General features: G+C 41.7%; 1 protein-coding gene across 1 annotated transcript; it reads right to left on the reverse strand.

Moving 5' to 3' along the window:
* Window positions 1-909: 909 nt before the first annotated feature.
* Window positions 910-25836, reverse strand: KLF9 (Kruppel like factor 9). The gene is made up of 2 exons (XM_006918409.3): window positions 25273-25836; window positions 910-4355 (listed from the first exon to the last, which is right to left on the reverse strand). Exons 1-2 carry the CDS (start codon window positions 25775-25777, stop codon window positions 4126-4128), a joined length of 735 nt encoding a protein of 244 aa, XP_006918471.1. The 5' UTR covers window positions 25778-25836; the 3' UTR covers window positions 910-4125.

Here is a 25836-nt window from a genome sequence, read left to right on the forward strand (position 1 = left end):
TGGATAATTTGTTTACTTGTTTATGTGTTTCCATCCACTACCGTATAAACTCTTTGAATGCAGAGAGCTTGTCTGTTTTTTTCTCTCACCTTTGTGTCCTCAATGACAACAATGTCTGGCACTGACATGGACCAAATGAAAGTGATGCTCAGTAAATCTCTCACTGCCCTGATGCAGGCATAGAAAGATGGAGGTTCAGAGTCAGAAGATTCAGATTTAAATACAGTCTATCCCACTTATTAGATCTGTGTTTTTAGCAAGTTTCATGACCTTCAATTTTTTTCATCTGAAATATGTAGATAACAACAGTATTTAGTGTAAGAGTTATTCAGAGCTGCTGTAGGATTAAATGAGAAAAAAAGACCTAACCACTTGGCACCATGGTGAGCAAACAATAAGAGCTTAATAAGTAATAGCTATTATATATCTATATAAATCACACACACACACACACACACACACACACACACACACACACACACACACACTTTGGTGTTTCTCTTCACTTGGCTTAATCCTTCCATTCCCCTGCCTTTGAGATATCAACGCATGTGTTCTCATCAATATTATGTCTCAAGAGCACAGTCTGAGACTCTAACATTCTGACCAGTTCCTTCCCCACCCTAGCATAGTCAGAACTTTATAAACCTCTTTAAGTGATTCACCTGGAAATATAAATATTCCCCTCCAGCATAATACAGTGGTTTCAAGCAGCCTCCATTCCATCTACTTCCTCGGAAGTCTGTGAATAGTAAATACACACAGGGCTATACAAATATTGTACATGTTGAAAGGCATAGGGTAAAATCATCTTTGCACTCATCATAAAATCCTGTGAGTACCAGTTAAAGAAGTTAACCCCCATATGGCAAAATAGCCCCCTTTTAAAACACATAATGGCTGGAACAATTAAATGTTTATCATTTATTATTTTTATTTGGACAACATATATACATATGTACAAAATACCTACTGTCAGAATCCTCTATTATAATTTCATTTGATTTACAAAAACGGGACAGCAAAATAACTTAGGTCACTAATACTGTACAAAAATAAAACTGATTAAACAGTTGTAAAGATCAGTATCTTACAGTGTTACAGATCATTAATCTGTTGTGAAAGAACATTGCAATCTATCTAGAGTGATGAGTACTGTGCTAAATCTATCCGCAAACTTACAGCTAATCAGTTTCTGTGATTATAACTACCGAATATAATTCTCAAAAGAAGCATGATGTAGAGATAGGCCTTAAAGCCAGGGCATCATTCCACAGCGGTGAAGGGCTTTCTTCTTCCCTATCCAAGGAGAGGAGTTACCTTAACTCTAAAACTATTAAATTTTCCAGAATATGACAACTACTTACAACATTAGATAAAACAACTCTTCTTTCTGTTTAAACACCTGCAATAGTCTTTCAAAAAATTCAGTTTGGTTAAAAAAGTAAACAAAAATTACTATCCTGCATTTGGATTTTTATGTTAAATCCATGGTCTTTTTAATATAAAAAGTAATTGTTTCATAGTTTTAGTGTTCAATGAACTCTAGTAGTCCTATTTGAACCATATCTCAATATAGTAAATCTAATTAGAATGCTGGTTCCTGTTTCGTGACATTTTAAAACAGAATTTATCACAAAGAATAAAAAGCCTTGAGTTTATACGTTACGTTACTATAACATATAAGAGAATATCAAATGTGTGTTTGTCAACAACTTGAAAAGGCAAGTAGCAACTTTGTTTGGGAAGTCAATTGTGCATTTTTTTTTTTTTAAAACAAGTTGCTGCATTTATATCCATCTAAGTGCTCGACAAAAGCCACATACAGATTTACTCCTGAAACTACAAAGATTGTCTTTCACTGACTTTGCTTGGTTTTCTTTCCTTTCTTTCTGTGAGGGAAAGATGAGTTTTTACAAGTTAGGGGGTTGCTAGGCAACCCCAAACTCCTCACTCACTAAAAGGCAGCGTGCAGAGTATCACAAGCAGAACCATTCCATGAGTTCAGTAAGAAATAGGCAGCCTAACCTATTTCATATGGAAGAACAGATGTCCTTAAAACTTATTTTGGACACAGAAATTAAAATTTGGTTTAAAATAAGTGTTTCAAAAATCTGAAACAGAGGTAGAAAGTGTTCTTTATTTTTCCTGACATGTTTTCCCGTGAGAAAACACTTTCCTTTTTATCCCATGGACTGCTCCCAGTGCCTAATGTTAAAAGCAGTTCTCTTTATAGAACTACTAATATAACTACGTTGGTTAAACAAACAAACAAAAAACCCCCAAGAAAACGAAAAAAAAAAAACACCGTGCTAGTGATGGCTATTGTATTGGAAGGAGGAGTCAGCTGTGACCCATGCCCGCTTCAAGAGCCCACACTGGTTTTAAACTGGAAATGAGTATGGTAAAATAACGAATTTACTGATAGGGAGGCGCCCTAGGTTTACATAACACATCTTATAGCACATGTGTAAACTAGAGTGCACCAGAGCTCCCTGTTTTAAATATCAGATAAAATGGTCAGAAAGCGTTATTTCTGAAGAAAAAAATGTAAACATTTCCCCCACGATCACTGCTGACTCCCCTATTTGAGGTTTCTTCTTAACTATGAAAACTCAGTTCGTTTTCTGACCATGTAAAGGCCAAAATTAAGTTTTCAGGTAAATGGCATATTATGGATGTAGTGGTTTAGGCCATTGTAGACACCTGGATACAAGATATATAGTAGTGAGGCTTCTGATGTACAAGATACAGTGATGTGTTTTCATTCGTATGTATTCCATGTGCCTTCATTCTCCAAAACGAACGATTTTGCAGTCTCCTCTAAAATCATCGTGGTATTTTCCCTTGGCATTCACTATTTATAGGGGTATATTTTTCTTTTCACATTTCAGCTCCCCTTCCCTTTTACATAACTCTTGCACCTGTTCGTGGGAGTTTTGCAGGAACATGGAAAGTAGACCAACAAATCTTTCCCCCCTCCCAAAATAGGCGTTTCCAGAGCTAGTTACTGTTAGGCACCCATTCAAATAAAACCCAACAGAGTCAAAGCTCTCTCCCTTCGTGGCATTATAGTACAATAAGGAGATGTTAACTAAAAGGATCAGAAAATTTGGAAAAGTTAATAGTTAAAATTCTGTTCGTTTTTTTTTTAATTTAAAAAAACAAAAACAAAAAACTACCCTCCTTCTCCTTCAGCATCTGTTGTATATATTCTGCCCTCACATCTCTGCCATGATTTCTTACGGAAACGTGTATACTGTAAAATAAGTAGATTATAACGTGATTCCAAACAGAATGTCTGCTCCTATCCTTAAAGCATGTATTTAACTTATTCATCCTCTGCATTAGAAAATAAAAGTGCAGCTTATGTTCAAAAAGTACAATTCATACAAAGCAAGGTTTAAAAGTTCTGTACTTAGTGTAACCTTTCAAAGGTTCGTCTTGATTAGTATAAATTCAGACTGCTTACCCATTGACTATAAGTAACTTTTTTGTTTTCAAGTCTTTAGATGACAGATCATGCTGGAGTAGATGTGCTCTTGCTTGCATAAAGACAGCTGTGCTATGGCGGTTTTTTATCTCAAAAGTTAACGTGATTCAAGAGAGTGGTTTTGCTAAAGAAACGGAAGCACACTCATCATTACATTAAAAGGTACAAAAACAATTCTGAGAGACAGCAAGCAGAAAGGGCCCAGAATCACTGCGTGATGCCACAGGTCAACTCACCCCGTCAGACATATGTACACCAGTGTTGAATCTTTAAAATTCTACCCCAGTCTTGGTTTAGCCCCTTACCCCACCCGGTACCCCCTCCCACCCCTCCCCCAAAAAATAATAAAGAAGAAGAAGAAAAAAAAAAAGCTTTGCCTTCCCTCCAAAAGTCAGAGACGGTTCAGAGATGCCTCTGCAAGGGGACCAAGTGTGGACTTTGATCTCAGGCTACAATGTGCTTTTTAAAAACAATGCAGGGAGAGGAAAATTGGAATATTGACCAAAGAACAGTGACTTCCTGTGCTGGCAGCATGCCTCTTCTGGGGCTTAGTTTCCACATGTCTGTCTGTTTGCTGGGAGTAGTTTTGTCCTTCCGGGGTCTGTCCCTCCCTGGCTTCCATGGGTAGCACCTCACAAAGGGTTGGCCAGTGCCTTTTTTGATCGCTTGATCATGCTGGGGTGGAACTCGGTGTGACGCCGGGCGTGCTTTGTGAGGTGGTCGCTCCTCATGAAGCGCTTCTCACAGAGCGGGCAGCGGAACTGCTTTTCCCCCGTGTGGGTCCGGTAGTGGCGGGTCAGCTCATCTGAGCGGGAGAACTTTTTAAGGCAGTCTGGCCACGTGCAGGGAAAGGGCCGTTCACCTAAGAGAAAGGAATCAAGACAGAATACAGTTTTAAAAACACATACCAAGAACTCTAAAGGCTGGTCATGGTTGACGACTCCTACAACTCAAAGGATAAATCCTCTGTATGTGAGTGTTATGGGCTAAATTGTGTGCCCCTATCCATTCGTATGTTGACGATCTCACCCCCAGCACCTCAGACTGTGACTGCATTTGGAGATGAGGTCTTTAAAAAGATAATTAAGGGTTAAATGAAGTTATGGCCCTAATCCAATGACTGGTGTCCTTATAAAAAAGAGGAGATTAGGACACAGACACAAAGATAAAAGGCCACATGAAGACGCTGGGAGAAAATGGTCATCTACAAGCCAAGGAGAGAGACCTCAGAAGAAACCATCTCTGCTAACAGTTTAATTTTGGATAAAATTGTAAGAAATAAACTTCTGTTGTTTAAGCTGCCTGGTCCATGGTATTTCATTATGGCAGCCCTAGTAAACTATTACCATGAGGAAACTGCTGAGAATCATCTTCTCTAAGCAAATGAGCTTGCTATTTTTGTACCCAATGAATCCTCCAAGAGCCTTGGAAATTATTTGTTTGTTTTATTTTATGCGGTTGATGGTTTCATGAGTTGAGTTGTCAAAAAACTTAGCCAGCTCTTTGCTAAATCGCATGGCATCGAAGAGATGGAAGAGAACGGAGGCATCTGGTCCAACTGAGTTGCCACCTGGAGCAGGCATTGCCCCTCAAGCTCCTGAGGGCTGTCCTACCTGACCTCTGTCTGAGCAAGTCTGGTGACTGGGAGCCCCGTGCCCAACTCATTCCTGAGCATCTCTGTCACATACACTCTTATTGATGTGAAATCTGTCTCCTCGCGAAGGCCATATTTTAAGTCATATTGTCTTCACACTAAAAATAAGTTTGTTCCTTCTGCCACATAATAATCCTTTAAATATCTGAAGACAGCTGTCATGTCTTTCTCTCATCTTTCCTTGTCTAGACTAAACAATCTGAGTTTCTTCTATATTTCTCGTAAAAGAAGAACTAACATTATTCTAAAATAACATAAGTGCAGGCACAGAGCTAAGGGCTTCACATGCATTTTCTCACTGAGTTCTCACAGGACACCCCACAGAGGTATAGCCCATTTTACAGATGAGAAAACAGAGGCTTAACACTTGCCAGTGTTTCCGCTTCCCTCCCCATTCCAGTTGCGTTCCTGAGACTCAGATTACTGTCTGCGTCCCATTTAAAATACAGCTAAGCTCTGGCTTCCGGATGTGATCAGGCCAGCATCAGGGACCTCCTGACACCCAGAATGGTGGGTGGGGAGGGGGACTGTGTCCATGTTCTGGAGGACACACATAAGCAGTAAGGCAGAAGGAACTGTTTAAAATGAGTCTTGCTGGCTCCTCTTGTGGGTGACTGCCATCCCCCAGTTCCGAGTGCCTGCCTGCTCCTCGCACCTTCCCAAGCACAGCCCAAAGCAGCTGCTTCATAGACTCAGGGCGCACAGACTCCTGGTTTCCACAGAATTCTCCAGACACTCCTTTGGTAGGTGTGAGGAGTGAATATTTTCTCACTCCTGTCCCCACCTTCCTGGAACCCACAGAGAGACTCAAAAGACTGGGAGCTCTCCAGCGTGGTGACTCGGATTCACCCAAAAGTTATTCTTTGCCCAGCTTCTCCCAACCTGTGCCAGAGATGCAGAAATAATGACAACAAAACCAAACCTCTGTCACCTTCATGACAACTTTTACATGACTAAGGTTTTATTTGCTGTTCTCTAAGCAGAGCAACGGTCATCACAACCTGTAAAATCTACTTGTTCTTGTAGAAAACCCAATGGTGGGCAAACAAATCTGTCTACAGTTGTCCCCGCCTTATCTGTGAGAATATGTTCCAAGTCCCCCAGTCGATGCCTAAAACCTCAGATAGTAACAAACGCTGTATACAATATGTGTGTTCCTATGCATGCATGCACTTCACGGCTTCTCTTCAGCACATCTGAATCGCCAGCATCACTACTCTTGCACTACTTGTGCACTCGCAGTCTCACTCAGTACCATTATCAAGTAAAATAAGGGTCACCTGACCATAATCACTGTTATACCAGGATAGTCTATCTGATGACCGAGATGACCACTAAGTGACTAATGGGCGGGGAGCGTACACAGTGTGGAGATGCTGGACAAAGGGATGATTCACATCCCAGGAAGCATGATGCACACAGCAGAGTGGTCAACACACCACTCAGAATGTTTCGCAATTTATAACTTATAAATTGCTTATTTCTGGAATTTTCCATTTAATATTTTCGGAATGTGGTTGGCTGTGGGTAACTGAAACTGCAGAAAGCAAAACCACGAAGAAGGGGGGACTACTATAGGTGGAGTCCCTAGATGGGGGTCTAGGTATAAATCCTCACCGAGCTCTGCGCTGAAAAGCCATGGTAGCAAAAGGCAACCACACCAACAAATGCAGAACCCTCTCCAAGAGGGATGAGCACTAGGGTTAACAACGCATGAGGATACTCAAAGGCTTGGATAGAGCGGACAGGAAAGGAAAGGGAAGGGGAAGGAGAAGGGGAAGGGAAGGAAAGGAAAGCAAGCAAGCTTCAAACTGAAACCTCTAAAAAACTCAATGACAAAGAGTTGAAAACTATACTTTGCAACTTCTGTTGGAATAAATAACATTTTTACCCAGTTCAGCAGAACTCTGAGGAAAAGCTGAAATGCGGGTTGTTACAACCCCACAAGGTTGAGCTTTCTGGGACAGGGACAATGTCACGTCTGACTTTTGTGCTACTTGTACTGCCAAGGCACTTAGCAAATGCCTAAACTCTTCCTCCAGGCAGCACACATGACCAAGGCCGCTCAGAAGTTCCCGCCTCACTGGACAAGACTTCTGGGCTATTAGACGACACTGAGCTCTTCCCTAAACCCAATTATGAGTCTATGGGAAAAATGTTCTTTTAAACATGTCATGTTAAAAATTATAATGAAGGGTCAGAATTCACAGACACAAGTTGTAAAAACCAAACCAAAACGAATCAAAAATCCCTTTCTGCTCTCTCCTTCTTGGAGCCCTCTCTCCACCGCTTTATGGTTTGGCGGTGAGGAAAGAGATAAAAAGGAAAAGCTCAGTGTTTCTCAATGCTTGTTAGGGCAAAAACTCATCTGAGATGTTTTTCTTGGAGGAGCGGTAATGTGGTTTCGCTTACTCACTGGCACATGTTTCTTTCAAGTGAGTCATGAGAAGAGGTTAATTTATTTGAATGGATCTGGCTGTACTATGGGAAAAAAATGGATCAGAAGACCACTCTGCTGTGCGCGAGGATCAGAAAAGAAATAAGGCACTCCCTTCGGTATTAGGAAGATGGTTTTATGGAAGTGATAGTCAGTGGAAAATTGTCATGAAGCCTGAATCAGGTGTATGTACAGAGGAACTATTAAGTATTGATGCCCACAATTTATATATATTTTCAAGTGTAATCAGGGTCCACTCCCATTGAACTCACTTTCAGTCTATCTTTGGCTACGCTGTCTTCACTGCCTCCCATAGTTGTTATCATGTGATTGTTCTCATCGCTTCTAACCCAGATGCTGTCATTGACCTAGCATCCTTAGCCCTGAGTGTTTCAGAAAGATGCGAGGGCCACCCATGCAGAGCAAACCAGAGCCAGCAGCAGCCTTTGTTCAACTCATATAACTTGTATAATTCAAATTTATAGTTTCCAAGAATTTTAAAAAGACCTACTTGGAAGTGAGTTGCTAGTATAAAAGCTCCGGGATCATTTTGGTTCTCTTGGATACTTTGGAAAAGCATTAGGAACTTTTGATCAACGATCTTAATCAGTGGTTGGCAAACTATGGCCCAAAGGCCACATGTGATCTGCCGTCTGTTTTTGTAAAGTCCACGGGTTACGAATGGTATAAACACCATTCTCATATTTGCTTTTGACCAAATGGTTGAAAAAAAAAATCAAAATAATAATATTTTGTGACCAGAGAAAGGTATATGAAGTTCAAATGTTCATGTCCATATTATAGCTATATTTCAACACAGCCATGCTCATTCATTTCTATATTACCTATGGTAGCTTTCCACTACCACAGCAGTGCTGTTTCATTGAGACAGAGACCGTATAGCCCACAAAGCCTAGAATATTTACTGCCTGGACCTTTATTGGAAGTTAGCCGACCCCTAATCTCAATCCGAAGATTTGAACGTCTACCTGGTGTAAATCCAAATGTCTTCAGGAGCCAGGCATGTAATAAAAATGGGTGAGATGTCAGGTGTATTAGATCATGGGTTGTAGTAGAATCCATGGCCAACTGGAGAGTGCTTTTCCCTCTGAAAGGCATTCAGATTCAACACTTTATAAAGCACGTGCCAGCCATGCAGTGTGTGTGCAGGGGGCCCTGTGTAACTTGGAGCCCTTTAAAATCTTCCGCCTCTTTAACCCAGAGGAGAGTTTGCATACAACCTTCTATAGGATACCTTTTAGCAAGCTAGTCAATGACAGACACATAACAAGGTATCATCTAGGAACATGATACATGTTTTACACCTACAAAAGCACGGAATGGAGAAATCATAGGTAGAGAAGGAACAGAATTTCAGGCTGAGAGGGACCTGAGAGGACATGAGAAGAGCAAGAGAGGTGTTAGAGGGACGATGACTTGCCCTGCATCTTGCAGCCGGGGGCAGAGTAAGTCAGCCCCTTTCGGTTCAGTGCTAAGACCCCAAAAAGAATGATTAACTTTCTTCATACTCAAATCAACTACCGATTAAAGAATATTTAAATTTGTCTTTAGTATTAATGAGGGAGTTACCATCCTCCTGTGGTGGTGGTGGTAGGGGGGCGGGGGCAGGCGGGGAAAAGGACAGACATGTACTAGCGCGTTATTTCTGGCCTTCACAGGAAAACACACCCAGAGGCAGTGACACAATAAAGGCAGCTTTACTGAAGCAGAGCTGTTAACAGCACAAGTTTCTCTGCGTTTTCATTATTTATATAACACTCCCCTCCCCTTTCAGCAACAAGCTAAGCACCTCTCGCTGACAGACTCAGCTCAGAGTATAAAATAAACTTGATCAAAACCGCTACTGAACACTGCACCAAAAGCGTAAAAGACTTGCTTTGCAGAGACAGGTCAGGCTTCCAGTCTCCTGGGCCTCCAGTGGTTTCGAGAGAAGTGGAGTGGGGCCCGTTGGCTATGTGCTTGCCTATTTAGCACAAATGACGGCTCATTGCTTTTAAGAAGGAGCCTCCACTCCACCTAGTGATTAGTATGACTCTGCCAAGCAAAACTTATTCTTCTCAGTAAAGTCTTGGAATGAACAGTGTCGAGGGAGAAAAGAGGACAGGTGTGTGAGTTGCTAATTAGATACACCCAACCCTGTCCAGGCTCCCCTGGGTGCAGACAGGCTGTCATTAAGTTCCTGGCCTGGGACCAGGAGGCCTAGGCCCCTTTCACACCTGGTCCTTCTCACCTTCCCTTCCACAATTCAATGGAAAGGCCTAAAATGGGCTAAACTTAATTGAGGCAAGACAGTTAAAAATACCAACTCTGAAGCTTTCATTGCTTTTAGCAAAAGTAACCCAATCTAGTAAAATAAACCTAAGGAAACAACCTCTTTTTCAGAATAGAATTCTAAAAATGCCAATTAAGAATCATAGCTTCTTGCAGATATACAAAATTAAGATTGCTTCTTGAGGAAAAAATAGTGTTTCTGATTGCAAAAAAAAAAAAAAAAGCAAGTAGGATTCCAGAGATAAAAAGGATAATTTGATATTAGAAAATCATATTGATATTATTCCTCATTTTAACAGGCTAATACACCTACACCTACCCACACACACATCTTGCCTTGACAAATGCAAACTAGTATTTTATAAAATTCAACATCCATCTCTAGTAAAAACTTTTAGAAAAATAGAAAAATAGTTCTTTAATAGGATAAAAAAATATAGATCTGAAACCTTTCCCCAGTAAAATCAATAGTAAAATAATGGTAGCATTCCCAACGAAGTCAAGCTCAAGGCATGAATAGACACCAGCCCCCATCATTATTGCTACTTAATGTTGTTTAGGAAATGTTAGTGAGTACAAAGATAACAAAAAAAGTAAATCATGGGAAGATGGGAAGGAGGAGGTAAAATAGGAATTACTTACAATCGATATAACTTTCTATTTGAAAAATCTAAGATAAATAACTGAAAAACTAATATATATTAAAAATGCATCCATAGGTATAAGTACACAAAAGAGCAACCGTTCTTCTTATATGCTAACCATAGCCAGTCAGGATAAGCCTAACGACAGAAGTTCAGAGCCTGCATGAAGAATGTCATAAAACTCTATCATAAAAGAAAATGAACAAATGGAACATTTTCCACGTTCTTGGATGGTAAGACTCAATGGTGTGAATATGACAATTCTGTACAAATTCATCTATGAAATTAACATACCCATAGAAATTCTTTTTTTCTTGAACTTGACAAAATTAGTCTAAAGTTCATTTGGAAGAATAAGTATGTTCAACTTGCCAAGAAACTTTTGCATTAGAACAATAATAAATGAGTACTTGCAATATCAGTTATTAAAATGTATGATTAAAGCTGCAATAATTAAGATAGTGTGATACCAGCACAGGAAAAGACAAATCAGAATCAAGTCTGAAAATAAACTCAAGACTCTGTCTGTAGGAGTGGGATATTGCAAATCAGTGAATAAAAGGATGTTTAATTCAATAAATGGCATAGACATCTGGTAAAAAAAAAAAAGAAAATTAAACCTGGATTCCTACCTTATACCTTTCACTTAAATAAATTCCCAATGGTCTATATACGTAAAGGTTTAAAATAAAACGATAAAGGTAAAACAAAATATAGATGAGTATTTTTAGAATCCTGGAATGGGAAGGGACTTTCTAAACATGAAACCAAAGGCAGGATCCTATTTGAAGGATAGTTTTGATATACATAAAAATGTTAAACTTCTACATGCCATAAAAGATATATACATATGTATATATGTATATATATAAATTTAAGAACCGAAAGAGTGAACTAATAAAGGAAATTGCAGCATATGACAAAAGGTTAATCTGTAGTATAAAAAGGACATTTATAATAGAAACAAATAGTCCAATTTAACAAAATGGGGCAAAGAAGCAAATAAGTAAGTTATAAAATAAGAAATACTAATAGCTAATAAATATACGAAAATATATTTAATCTTACAAGTAATCAAAACATGTCAATTAAAACATCATTGAAATGCTATCGGGCTGGCGAAAATGTTAAAAGTATGTTCTTATACCTATCATTGGTAGAGGCATGTGGAAACAGGCCCTCTATTGCATGGATGGGACTTATAATTGATCCAGGGCCATCTGGCAATATATTTGTCTAGGAATTATTTTTGGTAATAATGAGATAGGAATATAAAACTATACAAGGATACCAGCATTGTTTATAAGAGATAAAATTTGATAACAATTTCAATGAGTAACAATAAAGAACTGATTTAATATGATATAGTGTATCCACACAGTGGAATAATATGTAACTGTTAAAAAGGTACTAGAAATTGTTACATAATGAAATGGAAAGATGTTTGTAGTATGCCCCAAGTGAAAAGATCAATGTATGTGTGTGAATATGTATGGAGAGGAAAAAATCCTGGAAGAATGTAAACAAAATATCAGTAGTAGTCATCTACACATAGATGAAGGGATAAAGAGTAACTTGCACTTCTGTCTGTAATTTCCCCTCATACTTTCTAATTTTTTAAAATAGTAAGTACGGATTTCTTTTATAATGAGAAAAAGTCTGGAAAAAAGTTTTAAAGGAAACAATGATGTGTCTGAATTTAAAATTTTCCATGAATGTGTTATATAATCAAGAATATATTTGACGTCGGGAATGGAGGGGGGAAGATTTACTGTCTATTGAGAAATTACTAGAACACTCTAGTGTACAAGACTAAAGAGAAGAGAAGAATCATTCTGTTTCCTTCTCAAACAAATTGTTAGAAAGTGAGAAACTTTCGGAACAAACTACATCTGTTTTCTCACTCCTCCTCCACCTCCTCCCCTCCTACTTTTTCTATATGTGAAAGGAAAATGGCGCCTACGAGAACAGACAGGGATCCCTTTGGATGCAGGGTTATTCAGAGTAATGGCAGTGCTGCCCCACCAAGGAGTGTCCTCACTGGGAAGCGGGGGGACTGTGAGTATGCAGCTGTGCAAAGCTCAGTGTTCATACAGCATGCAAAGACAAGGCTGGTGGGGCACATATCCACACAGACTTGCCCCCAACCCAGGCCTTTGGCGCCCTGTTGTCCATGATCTTCTGTCCTCATTACCCATGAAAAAACAAAGCTGACTTGCAGGTAAAAAAAAATGTGAGCCTTTGCTTTATTGTTTTTCATTTCCATTACCCTCATGTGCAGAAGCATCCATGCACTTGATAGAGGAGGTATGCAGGCCATCTCTGGGTACAGACCATTCTATATTTCCATGCATAAATCATTTCAACTAATATTAAATTTAAAAATCAAGAAATCAAAAGCCTCCTGTTTGCCCCAAATATTGCTACCTATCCATGTAGATGTTCTGGAAAAAAAAAAAGAAGAAGAAGAAGAAGAAGAAGAAGAAGAAGACCACTTGATAAGCTTTGGAAGAATAACCCTGCTGATTGGCATGCCATCATATCACCATTTGCTCCTGGCCCCTCTCTGAATCCCTCTTGTGATTTGGTTTTCTTTTATATTTTATTTGTTGATTCAACAGAGTCACTATAGAGTTTGGATGTGCAGTTTTACTTCCTGGCCCCTGTGTTCATCTATGGGAGGCAGATTGCCCCATGCTTTAGGCTCTGAACTGGGAAGTGGGTGTGTCTGTAACATCCGTCATGTAGCACTTCCTCACTGGAGCACACTGGTGTGTAGGAGGCAAGTCTATCCCAATGTTGCTTGTACGTCCCCAACTTCCAACTGATTTGTGAGACAGCTCATGAGCCGGGACCTCAGAAAAAGATGGCAGGCGATAGATTGACTCTTTAGATCCTCAACCCAGCAAGAGTTACATCTTGATTTTTCCGTTATATGGCCCCCCTCTCAGCAACTCTGAACCAGCAGAAAAGTGAAGTAACCTCCCAAGAACCACACAGCTAGATCCAGGCCCAGATTAGCTGATTCCTACATCCATATTCTTCCTGACATCCCAGACTATGCTGTTTCTCCTCAGTTATTTGTAGGAAAGAGAAAGAATAAATAAACCTACTAAGCACTAATCATTGACACAATATGTTTGATGGCAAAACTATCCTGAGAATATAGATTCTTTGAATCTCTGCATTTTGGGTGATTTTTTTATGACCACTGAATTCAAACCTGTCCTGTTTCACATAAAGCCGAATCAGAGGGCAGATGCCTTGCCTAAGGATACCCTTAGATTAGAACTAGTTTTCAAATTCCTTCTTCAGTTTTGAGCACAAAACAAGATTAGATGCTAAAGAAGAACATAGGCCCTAATAGATGTAGAGAGGGCATTTTACAGCATGTTTTTCTAATTCTTTTGCTTTCCAGATGCATTGCCTTGGGGAGGGCAGATATAGTTTAAAACAAATAAGTTGGCTGTTGAGCTTTAAATTTCAAAATGGAGTTTTAAAAATGTAAAGCAGACTCAGAAGTTCTTACACTTAAACTCTCTTAATTTGCCAGAGCACCCTATGGGGACCTGAGCTATAGAGAGAGAGAGAGGAGGGGCTACAGGTACAGGATAGGTGCGAAGGTCTCTAAGAAGTGCCTGGTGTTATATACTCTCCCTTTAGAAACAGGCTTGGGCAGTCCCAGAGGAGTGGCCACTGTCACCTGGCCCACAGCATACCTAAAGCTTGTACGAGCCCCCTTTAGGGGAGTCCCCACGCACGCCAGGGCAACTGAGGAGTTTGGTAGCCCCATTGAGAGAAAGGTCTCAGTGCATGCCTTGAAGCTTCACGTCCTTCCAAATGCAGGGTCGGGAAAGGGACTGCGTGTTCCTGAGACCAAGACCACGCACATGGGAGAATGCCACAGGAGCACTCAGTCACGGAGTGCAAGGATCTCATACCTGCAGCCACTGTGCAGACTCCCTCTTTAGCAGAGAAAGCTAGCACATGAGGACTGTGTCCCAGGTTGGATCATGAAGCCCCAGGGGAGGCCGCCAAGTCAAGGAATGGCGTGCAACGTGGACAGCCCTCCCTTAATGCTGAAATCAGAGGTGAGCCTCTTGCCCATCGAATGATAGATCGATTCCAGGAGAAAGACAGGAAAAAGGGGAGGGAGAGAAAACTCTGATTTTGCAAACTTTTGCCAAAAAGGACAATACAATTTAACACAGAATTGACTGAGAGACCCTGAATTGCTAAAATAAAGTTTTTCTATCAACAGCAGAAATGGGTAGGGGTGAAGAGGCTTGAGACTCAGTTAGTTCTGGTTATGGACAGTTACTCTTTGTGTACCTAGGATTGTGTCTGGGAAGTTCTTACCCAATATGTATAATTGCTTTACAAGGGCCACTTAGACTTTTGGCATTGTTGGTGAACACAAGGATACCCTCTCCATTTGTGCATTTAGGTGAAATGATTTGTAGCATCCACAGCTTCCAGTCTGGGGACAATAACTATCCAGAAAGCAGAAGCCTTTGGTGCAGAAAAGATGATGGACAAAAGAGGAAAATGCCAGAGAGGAGCTTGGTGTCTGGTTAGTAAATGCCTACTCTACCTGCCAGCCAGGCTGCGGCACTTGTAATGACTCAGAGTCACCAGTGATGCTACTCCAGCACATGCCTGACCATCCTTTTCACACATGCCACAGGGGCCACCGTCAAGTAATTTTTCAAGCTTTTTACAGTGAGTCACTAATTTCATATTGCCTGGTGTTTGTCACCAAAGACTGCGAGGAACGACAGGTCTGAGGTATCCGACCTTCACAAAACAGCCCCCTACCTGATGCCAACAGGCAGGCACTCCTGGGCAGTGTTTCGAAATTGAGAGCAAGCAGGACATTGAGAAGAAATGAGTCAGGTTATAGGGGCACACAGCCCATGTTTCCTTCATACTGGGAACCCCACCTCAGTGGGATAATGCTCACCAGACAAGCATTTTGTGGCTAGCCATGGATATAATTGGCAACATGAAAGAAGGAAAGCCAGCTGTCTGGTTGTCATGCTGCTTATTTTTGTTAAAACGGCAATGGTACAAAACTACTGTAGAATTATGGCAGCCTAGAGATTTAAGTCATTTTGATATGTTTTTGTATGTTATTTTTAAGATCTAATTTTTGCCCCTAAGATTTCTTATGGTGTTTTTGTTGGGCATACGTACACCAAATAGACTTCCGAATCCCAATGGGCATCACCAAACAGCTTATCTTTGTAAAGATGAGGTCTTTATCTGTTAGCACGCAGGGTGACAACTGTTCGTGTAGACATAATTCATTTCTCTCGGCATTAAAATGGACAGACTGGAATTAAGACGAAGTGAATAACACTACCAATCACACTGCTGCTTTATACTTGTTCCACATGAGGCTGTGGGTACTGGCTTCTAGAACATCCACTGAGGAAGGCATAAGCCTGAGCACGAGAAATACACGTTGAAATAATTTCTCTTTTACAAAGACCATTTAGTACATGCACTGCTGACCTATCTTTAGGTTGAACTTCAGAGATGGTTCAGAGCCCTTTCTCTTCAAAAGGGAGAAAAATATGAAAAAGAAAATGTCGTCATATGAATCTCTCATTTTGTCAAACTCTGCTCTTTGGAACATCCTTCTTGTTGTTCTTAGCAGGCAGATAGCATGAATACTTGTTGGTTTTGTTTGTCTGGAATCCATTGCTTCTTCTGGGTAATAAATAACACATCTTGAATTTCCTTTGGGAAAACACCCTTCCCCACTCTGAGTCTACATAATTCCAGAGGGTGACCCTAAACCCCCACACCCAGGGGCTGGATGAGATCCAGTCATGCCACAGTGACTGAGTTCAGGGACAGACACAGAATTCTAACTCCAGTATGAAGTCTGAAGCCTGGGAGTTTTTCTGGAATCATTAGGAAAGAGAAACTGTCTTTCCATAGGGTTTGCTGAGTTGGCAGGATAGGAATTTGGAGTTGCTATCAGCCATCTTACCACTACTCAGAGAATGAAGCCAAAGCAAAGGACAGTAAATTTAAGCCAGAGAGAGAGGCAGACACTAAGTACCTGTACCCAGGGCTATCTGTAACTAGAGCTACCTCAGATGTGTAGGTAATTTGAACCAATAAAGTTCTATTTTTTATTAAGTCAATCCAAATTTAGATTCCGTTGGTTGCAACCAAGAGTTCTGAATAATATAACCATGGACCCAGAACTGGGGTCTTTTTCAACTGGAAGGAAGCAGGTTCTGGATAATTGTTGGAGAAGACAGGATAGGTTTGATCCAAGTCCAAGACTTCTACAGATATTCTTAATCAATGTTTATAAAAACCAATCACAAGGCAGAGTTGGAACACAAGACTCGAAAGCCAAAGACTAGTGGCTTTCGGGCTAAATCCAAGAGAGCCATGCAAAAGAGTCTCTTCCCACTGGCAGCAACCTAAGGAGTCCAGGTCAACAACTCCAAGCTCCTAGAAACACACTAGGAAAATTCCAGAGTAACCTCGGACTAAGTTAACTCACTCAAAGTCTAATTCCTCCTATAAAAGGAAAATAAGAGTAACTTCCTATGTCATAGGACTTCTGTGAGTTTAAATGTGATAGCGTATGTAAACCATTTGGCTTGGAACGTGACAATGTAATAAATGCTGGATGTTATTATTATTACTGTTACTACTACTAATACTCATAATTCACTATTATTACTATTATTGTTATTACTATTCACAACACTCACAGTGCCTGCTATCAACATCTAGCACAGTTCTTAGCATGAAACAATAAATAAATATTACTTAAATGAATGAGCTGCTGCTGGATTAATCTGGAATTCTAAACAAAATTTCTTGGAACCTCAAGGGCTTTCTGGGCAACACATGTAAATAATTTACTTTTAATTGTAATATTCAGAGAACACTGCCCTAAATGCTTTAAATAATTCATCTGAATTAAGTCTCACAACAAATTCATGAGTACATAATTGCTGAACTCCATTTTACAGATGGGAAAACTGAGGTTCAGAGCGTTCTTACAGTTAAGAGAGTGGCAGAGGCAGGATTCAAACACAAGGTCTGCAAGAACCGAAAGCCTGTGCTCTAATCACTCTGTCTACTGCAGGCAAAGGTCTCTGGAGGACTTACATTCAAGTTCTTTCCACGGGGTAGGTCTTGTCAAAGTTGGCTCCCTAGGAGGGAGAGATGGTGAATCTTTTTTCCTCTTTCTGTTTTTGAATAAAGATGATGTGTAAGATTTCTTCCATGTCTGAAATGTCCATAATTCTCAGACAGGATTTTTACACTTTTATCTGCCCACTTTGGTTCAAGTCAGGTCCTACAGGAGGTACTCACTTCTAAAACAATGGAGACTTGCCTTGGAAAAATGTTCAAAGTTTGTTTAATTCAAGTACTACTGCCTGCACTTCAAATCCTTGTCATTAATTTTGTATGGCTTAAGCTCCTTTTTCTTGATTTTAATGTTTAAATAATGTCCTCACTTTTTAAAAAGGCTCAATCAGAGACGAATTTCATTCTCTCGTACAAATTTGTGATCATTCTCACTTTCATTAAAAAAGAAAAAAAAGCATTCAAAAGCCCAGTAGCCCTGGGCTTAGATGGTGAGCTAACTGATTCTTGTAGCTCTAGAACCTTTTAGATTTTGGATCTAGATGATCGGTTCTCATCTGAGGGCTTCAAAGGCTAACATACCTCATGATAAACTGAGATTAAAAGGGAAGGCTGCGGGTACACCATCATAAACATGGGCTTTAAGCACAAATGGAAATAAATGCCTTGGAATATCCCATGAATAAAAAATAGATGCAGCGCACTCCCTTGGTAGGGAAGGACTTCTCTATGAATAATAATGTTAGTCCTATTATTTGCTGAGGGGACTGCTTGAGGCCGGGATAAGACAAATGTTTACTCTTGGCCTTAATGCACCAAAAAGGTATTAAAGTTTCAGGAGGGCTCCAGGAAGGGAGGAGTAGGAAATCTCACAGGCACTGGGCCTTGGGCTATTTCAAAGAGTATATAATACATAATGAAAGAGCAGAGGTCCAGGGCTGACTCCACGTCTGCCCTTTCACTCGGCTATTTTGGTTAATTCAAAGCAGATCTTTAAACTAAGGTTTTTAAAAAAATGTTAACCACAGATTGAATCCTCTGGAGACCATGGGAGAAAAAATTCAAATTGAAGAATTTCAAAGAATTCACAATGAAGGAAGATCTCCACGTGGGCCACACTTGGGCCTTTGGCACTTTGTCTTCTTAACAGCCCTTCAGAGTAACTGGGGCCCTCATTGTGCTGCTGAGCGAACTGAGGCTCCGGGAGATCCCACTCTCTGCCCAGTCACATGCTTGTCAAGGCAGAGATCCAGCATTTAAACCCTGGTGGTATAATTCCAAATCATCCAAGACCCTCAAAATGCTTAAATGGAACAATCCCTGTCTCAGAGGGTGGGCATACACTCTTTTAGAGACAAAATGATGGATGCGATGACCTCTCAAGGTCACTTCCAACCTCCAAATTCTATTCTTTCAATACTGACAATGGCTGCCACCAAGTGCTCTGAGCTAGGCCTAGGCCTGTGACTAAATCACCAACAAAAAGTGGGGTGAGATGAGAGGCAGGATTGCTCAGAGACCACTGCAGAAGATCTCATTTCTTTCCCTTTTTTAACCGTCTGTGGGTTTTTTTTTCCTTCTTCCTTTTGCCCCTCCTTTTTGCGTGTGTTGCATAGAAACAGAAAGTGCCTTTGTACCAATTACTAGGCACTAATTTACACTCTTCAGTGGGCGATGGGCCTGCTGGAGAAACATTAGGAAAAGGTGGGAGGGTCGGATGTGGGGGAGGATTTGAGCAGCAGAGGCCTGGAATGCTGCAAGCTTTTTCTCCAAGCTTGAGAACAGGCAAGGGAGGTGGGGGGAAGAGGAAAAAACCTGGAAAATTTGGAAGTCAAGACTAATGAAAACGACAATGCTGTGTTTTTGTTTTTTGTTTTTTAAATCAAGAATGCTAATGAACAAAAGGCATTCAGAAAAACAAGTGATGGGCTAGAAAGCTTAATGTAACCAGGATACTCAACTTGTTTTAGAGGCTCCTGAAAGACTAAACACTAGGAAATCATTCACCCACTTTTCTTCTCAATGAACTTATATTAAGGAAGATCATTGTCAGCCACTTTCCCAATATGTCATGCGATTCTTTGGGAAGTTCAATCTGAGAATTTCACACAGATGTTGCAGAATGACAGGTTCTTGGGATAAGTGTCAACCATTGAGACAGGAACGTAAATCTGACCATTAAGTTCAGAGTCCAAGGATTCGTTTCCCTCAGATAACTGACATCTTTGTGTCTGAAGGTAATGGGGTGTTACCATCAAAACAAACAAAAAATTGATTCTAGTGCCTCCCTCCCCAACCCAGGTCCTACTTGTATCTCTCTCTTCACCACTCACAGAAGATTTGAGAGGAAAATCAAGGGAAACAACATTTTTACTTGGTAATTCTACCCCATTTGTATTTTCTGTTGTGAAACAATAATCCTGCTAGCAGCAGCAGCTTTTCTAAGGCAGCCTCCCTCTTTGTCTCCGCTAGGGAAGCTAGATGGAAGATGATGAACGAAGGGGTGTGAGGAACAACAGCACCTGGTCCATCCCATCTCTACCACTAGCACTAAAGAGCTTCTGGGTCCCCCAACAGACCTTGATCCCCAGAGTGAGATTCCAATAGCGGGCTAGGGCTGGAGCAGATGTCTGGGCCATCTTTCCTTGGAATCAAGGAATTTTAGCCTCTTGTCTGAAATGCAAGAGCCAACACGACAGGACATCCTTACAATCTTTAGAAACCTCTTATCTTCTAGAGCTAGAGGCCTCATGCAGCCCTTTGCTCTAGAATGTATATTGTTATATTTTTCCTGACAAGATACATGAGACTGTGTCTAGACAGTCTCATTGGGTTGGGGGCGGGGAGTGGTGGTGGTGAGGTAGGTGATATTGCCCCTAAAGCAGCAAAAATTAGATCTTTGGCCGGTGAAAATGTCTTAGCTATCACAATAGCCTTCTAAAGGGGCACAGTACATTAATGGCTCCACAATATATTTGTGGTATGAAAATGTCATGGGGGGAGGCAATTATGGAAAAACATGTCTAGTCTCCTTAAGGGAAGGAAAAATGGGAGGAAAAAGGTAAAAACCAAAACCAAAAAAAAAAAAAAAACCAGACAAACAAACCCCGATCTGTGTAAGCCCCACTCAAGCCTAGTTATAAATCTACCTTGGATGAAGCATGTCAGGTTATGAAATACTATTCCACTTCACTTTGGGGAGTACTCTCTGAAAAGAGCAATCGGGCAGAGAGAATGTCTCCTTGAAGATCAAGGCACTGGGCCTCCCTTCTACTCATAAAGAGAAGAGAAAGTGTTAAGATTGGGCAGGGAGGGGGCTAATTAATGGGCTGCCCTGAGACCACTTCTGAGCTAAGGCTCCTAGCCTGGGGCCTGGGGCCTGGGGCCAAAGCAAGACCTGGCCCTGTCCCTGAACTCCTGCCTTCTGGGTAGCAGAAGTGAGTCCTCTAATGGCACTAGATCCCCCTGAACCAAACAGATGACTCTAAAGCTTCTTGCAGTAATTAAGGGAGAAGAATAGAAGAAGCACAGAGCAAGCGTGGCATCTTTATAAGCAAAAATTTAAAGCTTTAGTCTCAGGGAAGGGATATCCCTCCTGAGTTAGAGCTGGCCAGTGATGGACATTCCTAGAGCGGCCAGAAAATCTATTCCCCATATAGGAGGATAACTTCCATGAAGGGGGCTATCCAGGTCTCTTGGGCAAGACAGTCTAAGTATCGCAGGGAAATGTTCAAACAGGTGAAGGAGAAACAGAAGCAGCCACTCGTGGGGTGTTTGCAGCTCTCGTCTTCTCTTGTTGTACATAAACTTCTTTCTTCCCTATTTTTTAAAATTGTTTAATTTTTTTTTTTTCTATAGAACTGGAATGTGATGGTTGGGATTTAGGGCTTTCTAATTTCCAGAATCCTGTAACCAGTGTCATCAAGCTCAACCTACTGTCGCCATTTGAGGACAGCTGATTTAAGTCCCTCTAAAAAAGAGAGTAAAATTAGACCTGGCCTGGAAATAAGGCCTAAGGTTTCTAGCATTGTGACATCAACCTAGCCTCAAGCAGTTCTGATGACTTTTGATCTGGAATTTGGATGTAGCTGTTTCCTTCTCCAAAAGATATTCCTCACCCACTTCTTCAAGATACATATACTCTATGTACAAAATAACCACAAAGTCAGGAAACTTGGGATACATTTTTTCTTTTTAAGTGTTTGTGGAGGTGTTGAAGGGAAGTGGGTATGGGAGGGGGCTTGGGGAGTGGGTGGGTTTGAGTGGGTGTTTGTCGAGGCTGGTTTGGGGTGTCTGCTGGGAAGTGGAGGAGTGTGTGAGTGTGGATGTGGGGGCCGTGAGGGGACTGTGGAATATGTGTGTCTGTGTGCATGTGTGCATGTGCACGCAGAGGGAGTGATGTGGGTGTGGGTCTGTCGTGTTGTGCCAGGATAATGTTGGGCTGCATTTTCAGATAATATGCTTGATAGGTTTTCAGGCAAGGTACTTTCATGCATCTAATGGTTAACATGAAACATTATAATAAATACACTCTAAAATATCCAAGAGGTCCAGAAACAGAAAAGAGCGTATTTGTTGCATTTTTTTCAGATTTACTATGGATCCATTGCTTAAACTTTACAAGTACATTGCCTGAGGAGTATCTCATCTAGAGACTGAAGAAAAACAAATTGAGCATAGTACTAGAAAATGTAAACTAACATACTACTTAAAAATAACTTTATTCCATGTTTCCTAATTTTGAAGATCCCTTATAACACAAACTCTAAGATCCAGTATTTCTTGAGGGCCTACTGTGTGTGGAATCCTATTAGGTGCTTTATAGATATTATCTTTGCACAAGAACCTTTGAGTTCAGTGATAGTACCCTATTTTGTGGATTAAGAAAGTAAGGCTCAAATAAATCAGAGGTCGCAAACTTAAACACCAACAGACGATGTAAATGGTTAAAATAAGGAGAACTGCCCCATATAAAGAAAGATCAGTTCAAGCCAATTGTTGCTAGGCAGGAATTCAGGCCCAGTATTGCCAGATAGTTCGATTTTTCCAGAGAAGCCATAAATCCAGATTTATGCCGAAATCCTCTGATTTTTAGATATTGGTAACTAATTAAACATTTTTAAACCTCGTATTGGCAAAGCCAAACAAATTTAGAAGCAGGCCTCTTGGTTGCAAACTCTGAATTCAAGTAACTTGCTTAAGGTCCTCACAACTGGGAAACAGTAGGACGAATCATAACCCAGCTCAGCTCACCTCAAAAGTATCTTTTCTTTTAGGACACTATAGAAATAGCTGTACTGAATTAAATGCAATTTTGTTTAAATGACTCAACTTCTAAAGCCACTGGTTCTATAGAAAAGGCAGCTGAAGGAGAGTATAGAGGAGGTGAACAAGCAGCCTGAAGAATTCTTGTTGGGCCACCTAGAGCAGGGGGGTGTGGCTTGAATTTCAGCTCTTATAATTGTCACGGAATGCAGACATTCCAACTGCTATTTCTTGTCCACCTTCTGGATTTAATACCAGCAAAGAGAAAATCAGGAAGCTCCTTACCCCACCCCAAAGACAATCTAACTTGGAGCTATATCAGAAACTTCCAAATGCCCGAGACCTCCTACAAGTCTCTTATTTAGAGTATCCTTCACACATATGTTCTTTAGCAGGAGTACCCTTCCGACAATATTTACAGAGGTCAAGGTTTTTGTTCAACCATATCCTAGTATTACAGTGCCCCCAAACATAAATAAGACACCTGCAATCACCATATCACTAGTTTCAAAAGACTGTATAGCATTTAAAACAGGATTAAGATTTCTCTTCGTTTTCCACTCTTGACTGTGTAAAGGTTTCTCCTGAAACAGCTGAGCTGACTTGCCTTATGGAGAATTAAAGAGCACCACGCATGCACGCACATATAAGCAGCCATTTCTATAAATGCCTGAGAAAATCACTCAGTGGACTGGTTCAGAACGCTGGGAATCGTTTTCCTGACTTGGACAGACTCAGGTAGCTCACAGAGCAGCACTGCAGCCCTCCCCAGCTACACGACAGGGCAGCTCCCTGAAGGAGAAAGTGCCTTTGCTCAAGGTGGCAGTGGGTGTCGATGTGAACAACCGAACTCTGGGAACATGGCTGACACAGCCAGGCCCGCCCAACAGCTGTTGGTGAGTAACACCCTTGGGTTAATACACCCCTACTTTACCCTTAGAGAGCCACATGAAAGGTCACATCCCCCAACCCAGGCACAAGTCTTTAAACAACCTTACAGATACAGAGTTTAAAATGTGTTGTTTTATGGCAACCTAGATGACAATTCCAAACAACCTGATTTTGCATTAACCACGGAGAAAATTCAGTTTTACTCCTGTTCCAGCGGCCACCTCCACAAGAAGCACTTTCCAAAGGAAATAAAATAAGAGATGCAGCTACATGGCCTTTCTTTTAAAAAGCGAAACAAGACAAAACCAACCAATTTCATTTAAAACCACAGGCCTAGGGCCTCATTGAAGTGCCAAAAATTACACCACAAACAGCAATACTTTTCCAAGTAACTCCAACAACAACCTTTTAAAGATGGTGTCATAGGACAGAAGGAAAAGGAGTTTCATGAGGACCGAGCCCTGTGCTTCCTTGTTAAGAACAGCCGCTGCAAAGGAACCTTACTAAAGATGGTGAGGCAGCCCAGCCAAGTGTCAAGGCTTTCCAACTTCTGACTATGTTAAACAGAACCAACAGAATTGGCTGACCAAGAACCCTGTAAGTCTCCACAGCCCAGTTTATCCTGCAGTTGTCATTCTAGCCACATTCATTTGGACAGCCCTGCCTTTTGCTTTCCCTGGGAGAGACAGCTCTTCCTGGCCTCCAGAACGTTTCAACAGCCATTACCCAGTCTTGACCTCCAGCAAGGACCACACCTCCTTCTACCCAACCGCTCTGTTCAGGTCGGAGGGTGAACCTAAGTCACATGGGGGGAAAAAAAATCAGCTGTCTGTCATTAAAGAGTCTAACTAGTTATAAAGTTAACCCACCAACCATCACTTGATAAAACTCCTCTACTGCCTGAAGCAGTGTTATTTTAAACCTCTCTGGGGACTCTTGGCCAAATTTAAAACCACCTTGGCAAGCCCTGAAAAGTAGCAAGCATATAGCTAAATGAGTCCTTAGTCATCCTTAAAAGGTTCCATGTAAAGTGTGCCGCTTCTCCCCAGGTTTTGCTACTTCTCTGCAATCCCACAAGAGAATCAAATAAAAGATACGCCATTTGACTCTCCCCACCCCCGCAGCGTCTGCCCAGGTGGGGTGGCCCCACCGTCGCTGGGTGCGGGAGCCCTGGGGGGGCGGGGCAGCGGAGGGGTGGCACCACTCCCCGAGAAGCCACGCACAGTGGCTGGCACTCACTCTGTCCGCCAGTTTAATGCTCTCCGTAGCTTCCAGAGGCTGGGGGCAATTAAGGAGAGTGAGTTTTCCGTCCCTACTCGGTTCAATTATTTAAAGAGTTAAAACAGCATCTTATCCAAAATGTTTGCACCCTTTAGGCTGGGTGTGGTGTCCTTAAACGCCCAGGAACGCTGCCTGGCCAAAGGTTAACTAACCCCGGAGGTCGGTGGGAGAGGGAGACGCCGCTAACCTGTATGCACTCTGTAATGGGCTTTGAGATGGGAGGATTTTCCATAGACTTTCCCACAGCCACTGTAGGGGCACTTGTGCCTCTTTTCGGAGGCGTGTTTCCCCTTCGCAGCCACTCCAGGGTGGAGGAGGGAGAGCGGGCTGGGCGCGCTGCCAGGATCCTGTCTCTCCTCCGGGCTGTGGGAAGGACTCGACCCAGATTCGGTGGTCACGTCGCTGTCGGATCCCATATCCTCATCCGGACTCTCCAGACTGTCGCTGCACACCGAGGGGGTCTGGATGGGTCGGTACTTGTTCAGGTCCAACAAGCTCTTGGCGATGGTGACCAGCGTGCAGTAATCCTTCCAGGTGTCCCCCGGGTCACCGTGCTCCTTGGTCACCTCCCGCTCAGGTAGTCGCAGCCGCTCGGCGTCCGGAGCGCCCCCATGCTCCGGCACCGCAGCGCGGTTCGAAATGGAAACCAGACACTGGGCAGCCACGAAGTCCATGTAGGCGGCCGCGGACATGGTGCGGGCGACGGCGGCCCCGGCGGCGCGGCCAAACTTGGCGGTGGCTGCGGAGCACC

The sequence above is a fragment of the Pteropus alecto genome, unplaced genomic scaffold, assembly GCF_000325575.1.
Source record: "Pteropus alecto unplaced genomic scaffold, ASM32557v1 scaffold95, whole genome shotgun sequence".
In the NCBI taxonomy this organism is placed as follows: Eukaryota; Metazoa; Chordata; class Mammalia; order Chiroptera; family Pteropodidae; genus Pteropus; species Pteropus alecto.

What these genes read in the sequence shown, in the direction of transcription:
- KLF9 (XM_006918409.3), bottom strand. Translation starts at nt 25,777, where the DNA reads ATGTCCGCGGCCGCCTACATGGACTTCGTGGCTGCCCAGTGTCTGGTT. An exon ending in CCATTACAGAGTGCATACAG is followed by an intron (nt 4,356 to 25,272) that starts GTTAGCGGCGTC and finishes CCTTTCTCTTAG; the next exon opens with GTGAACGGCCCTTTCCCTGC.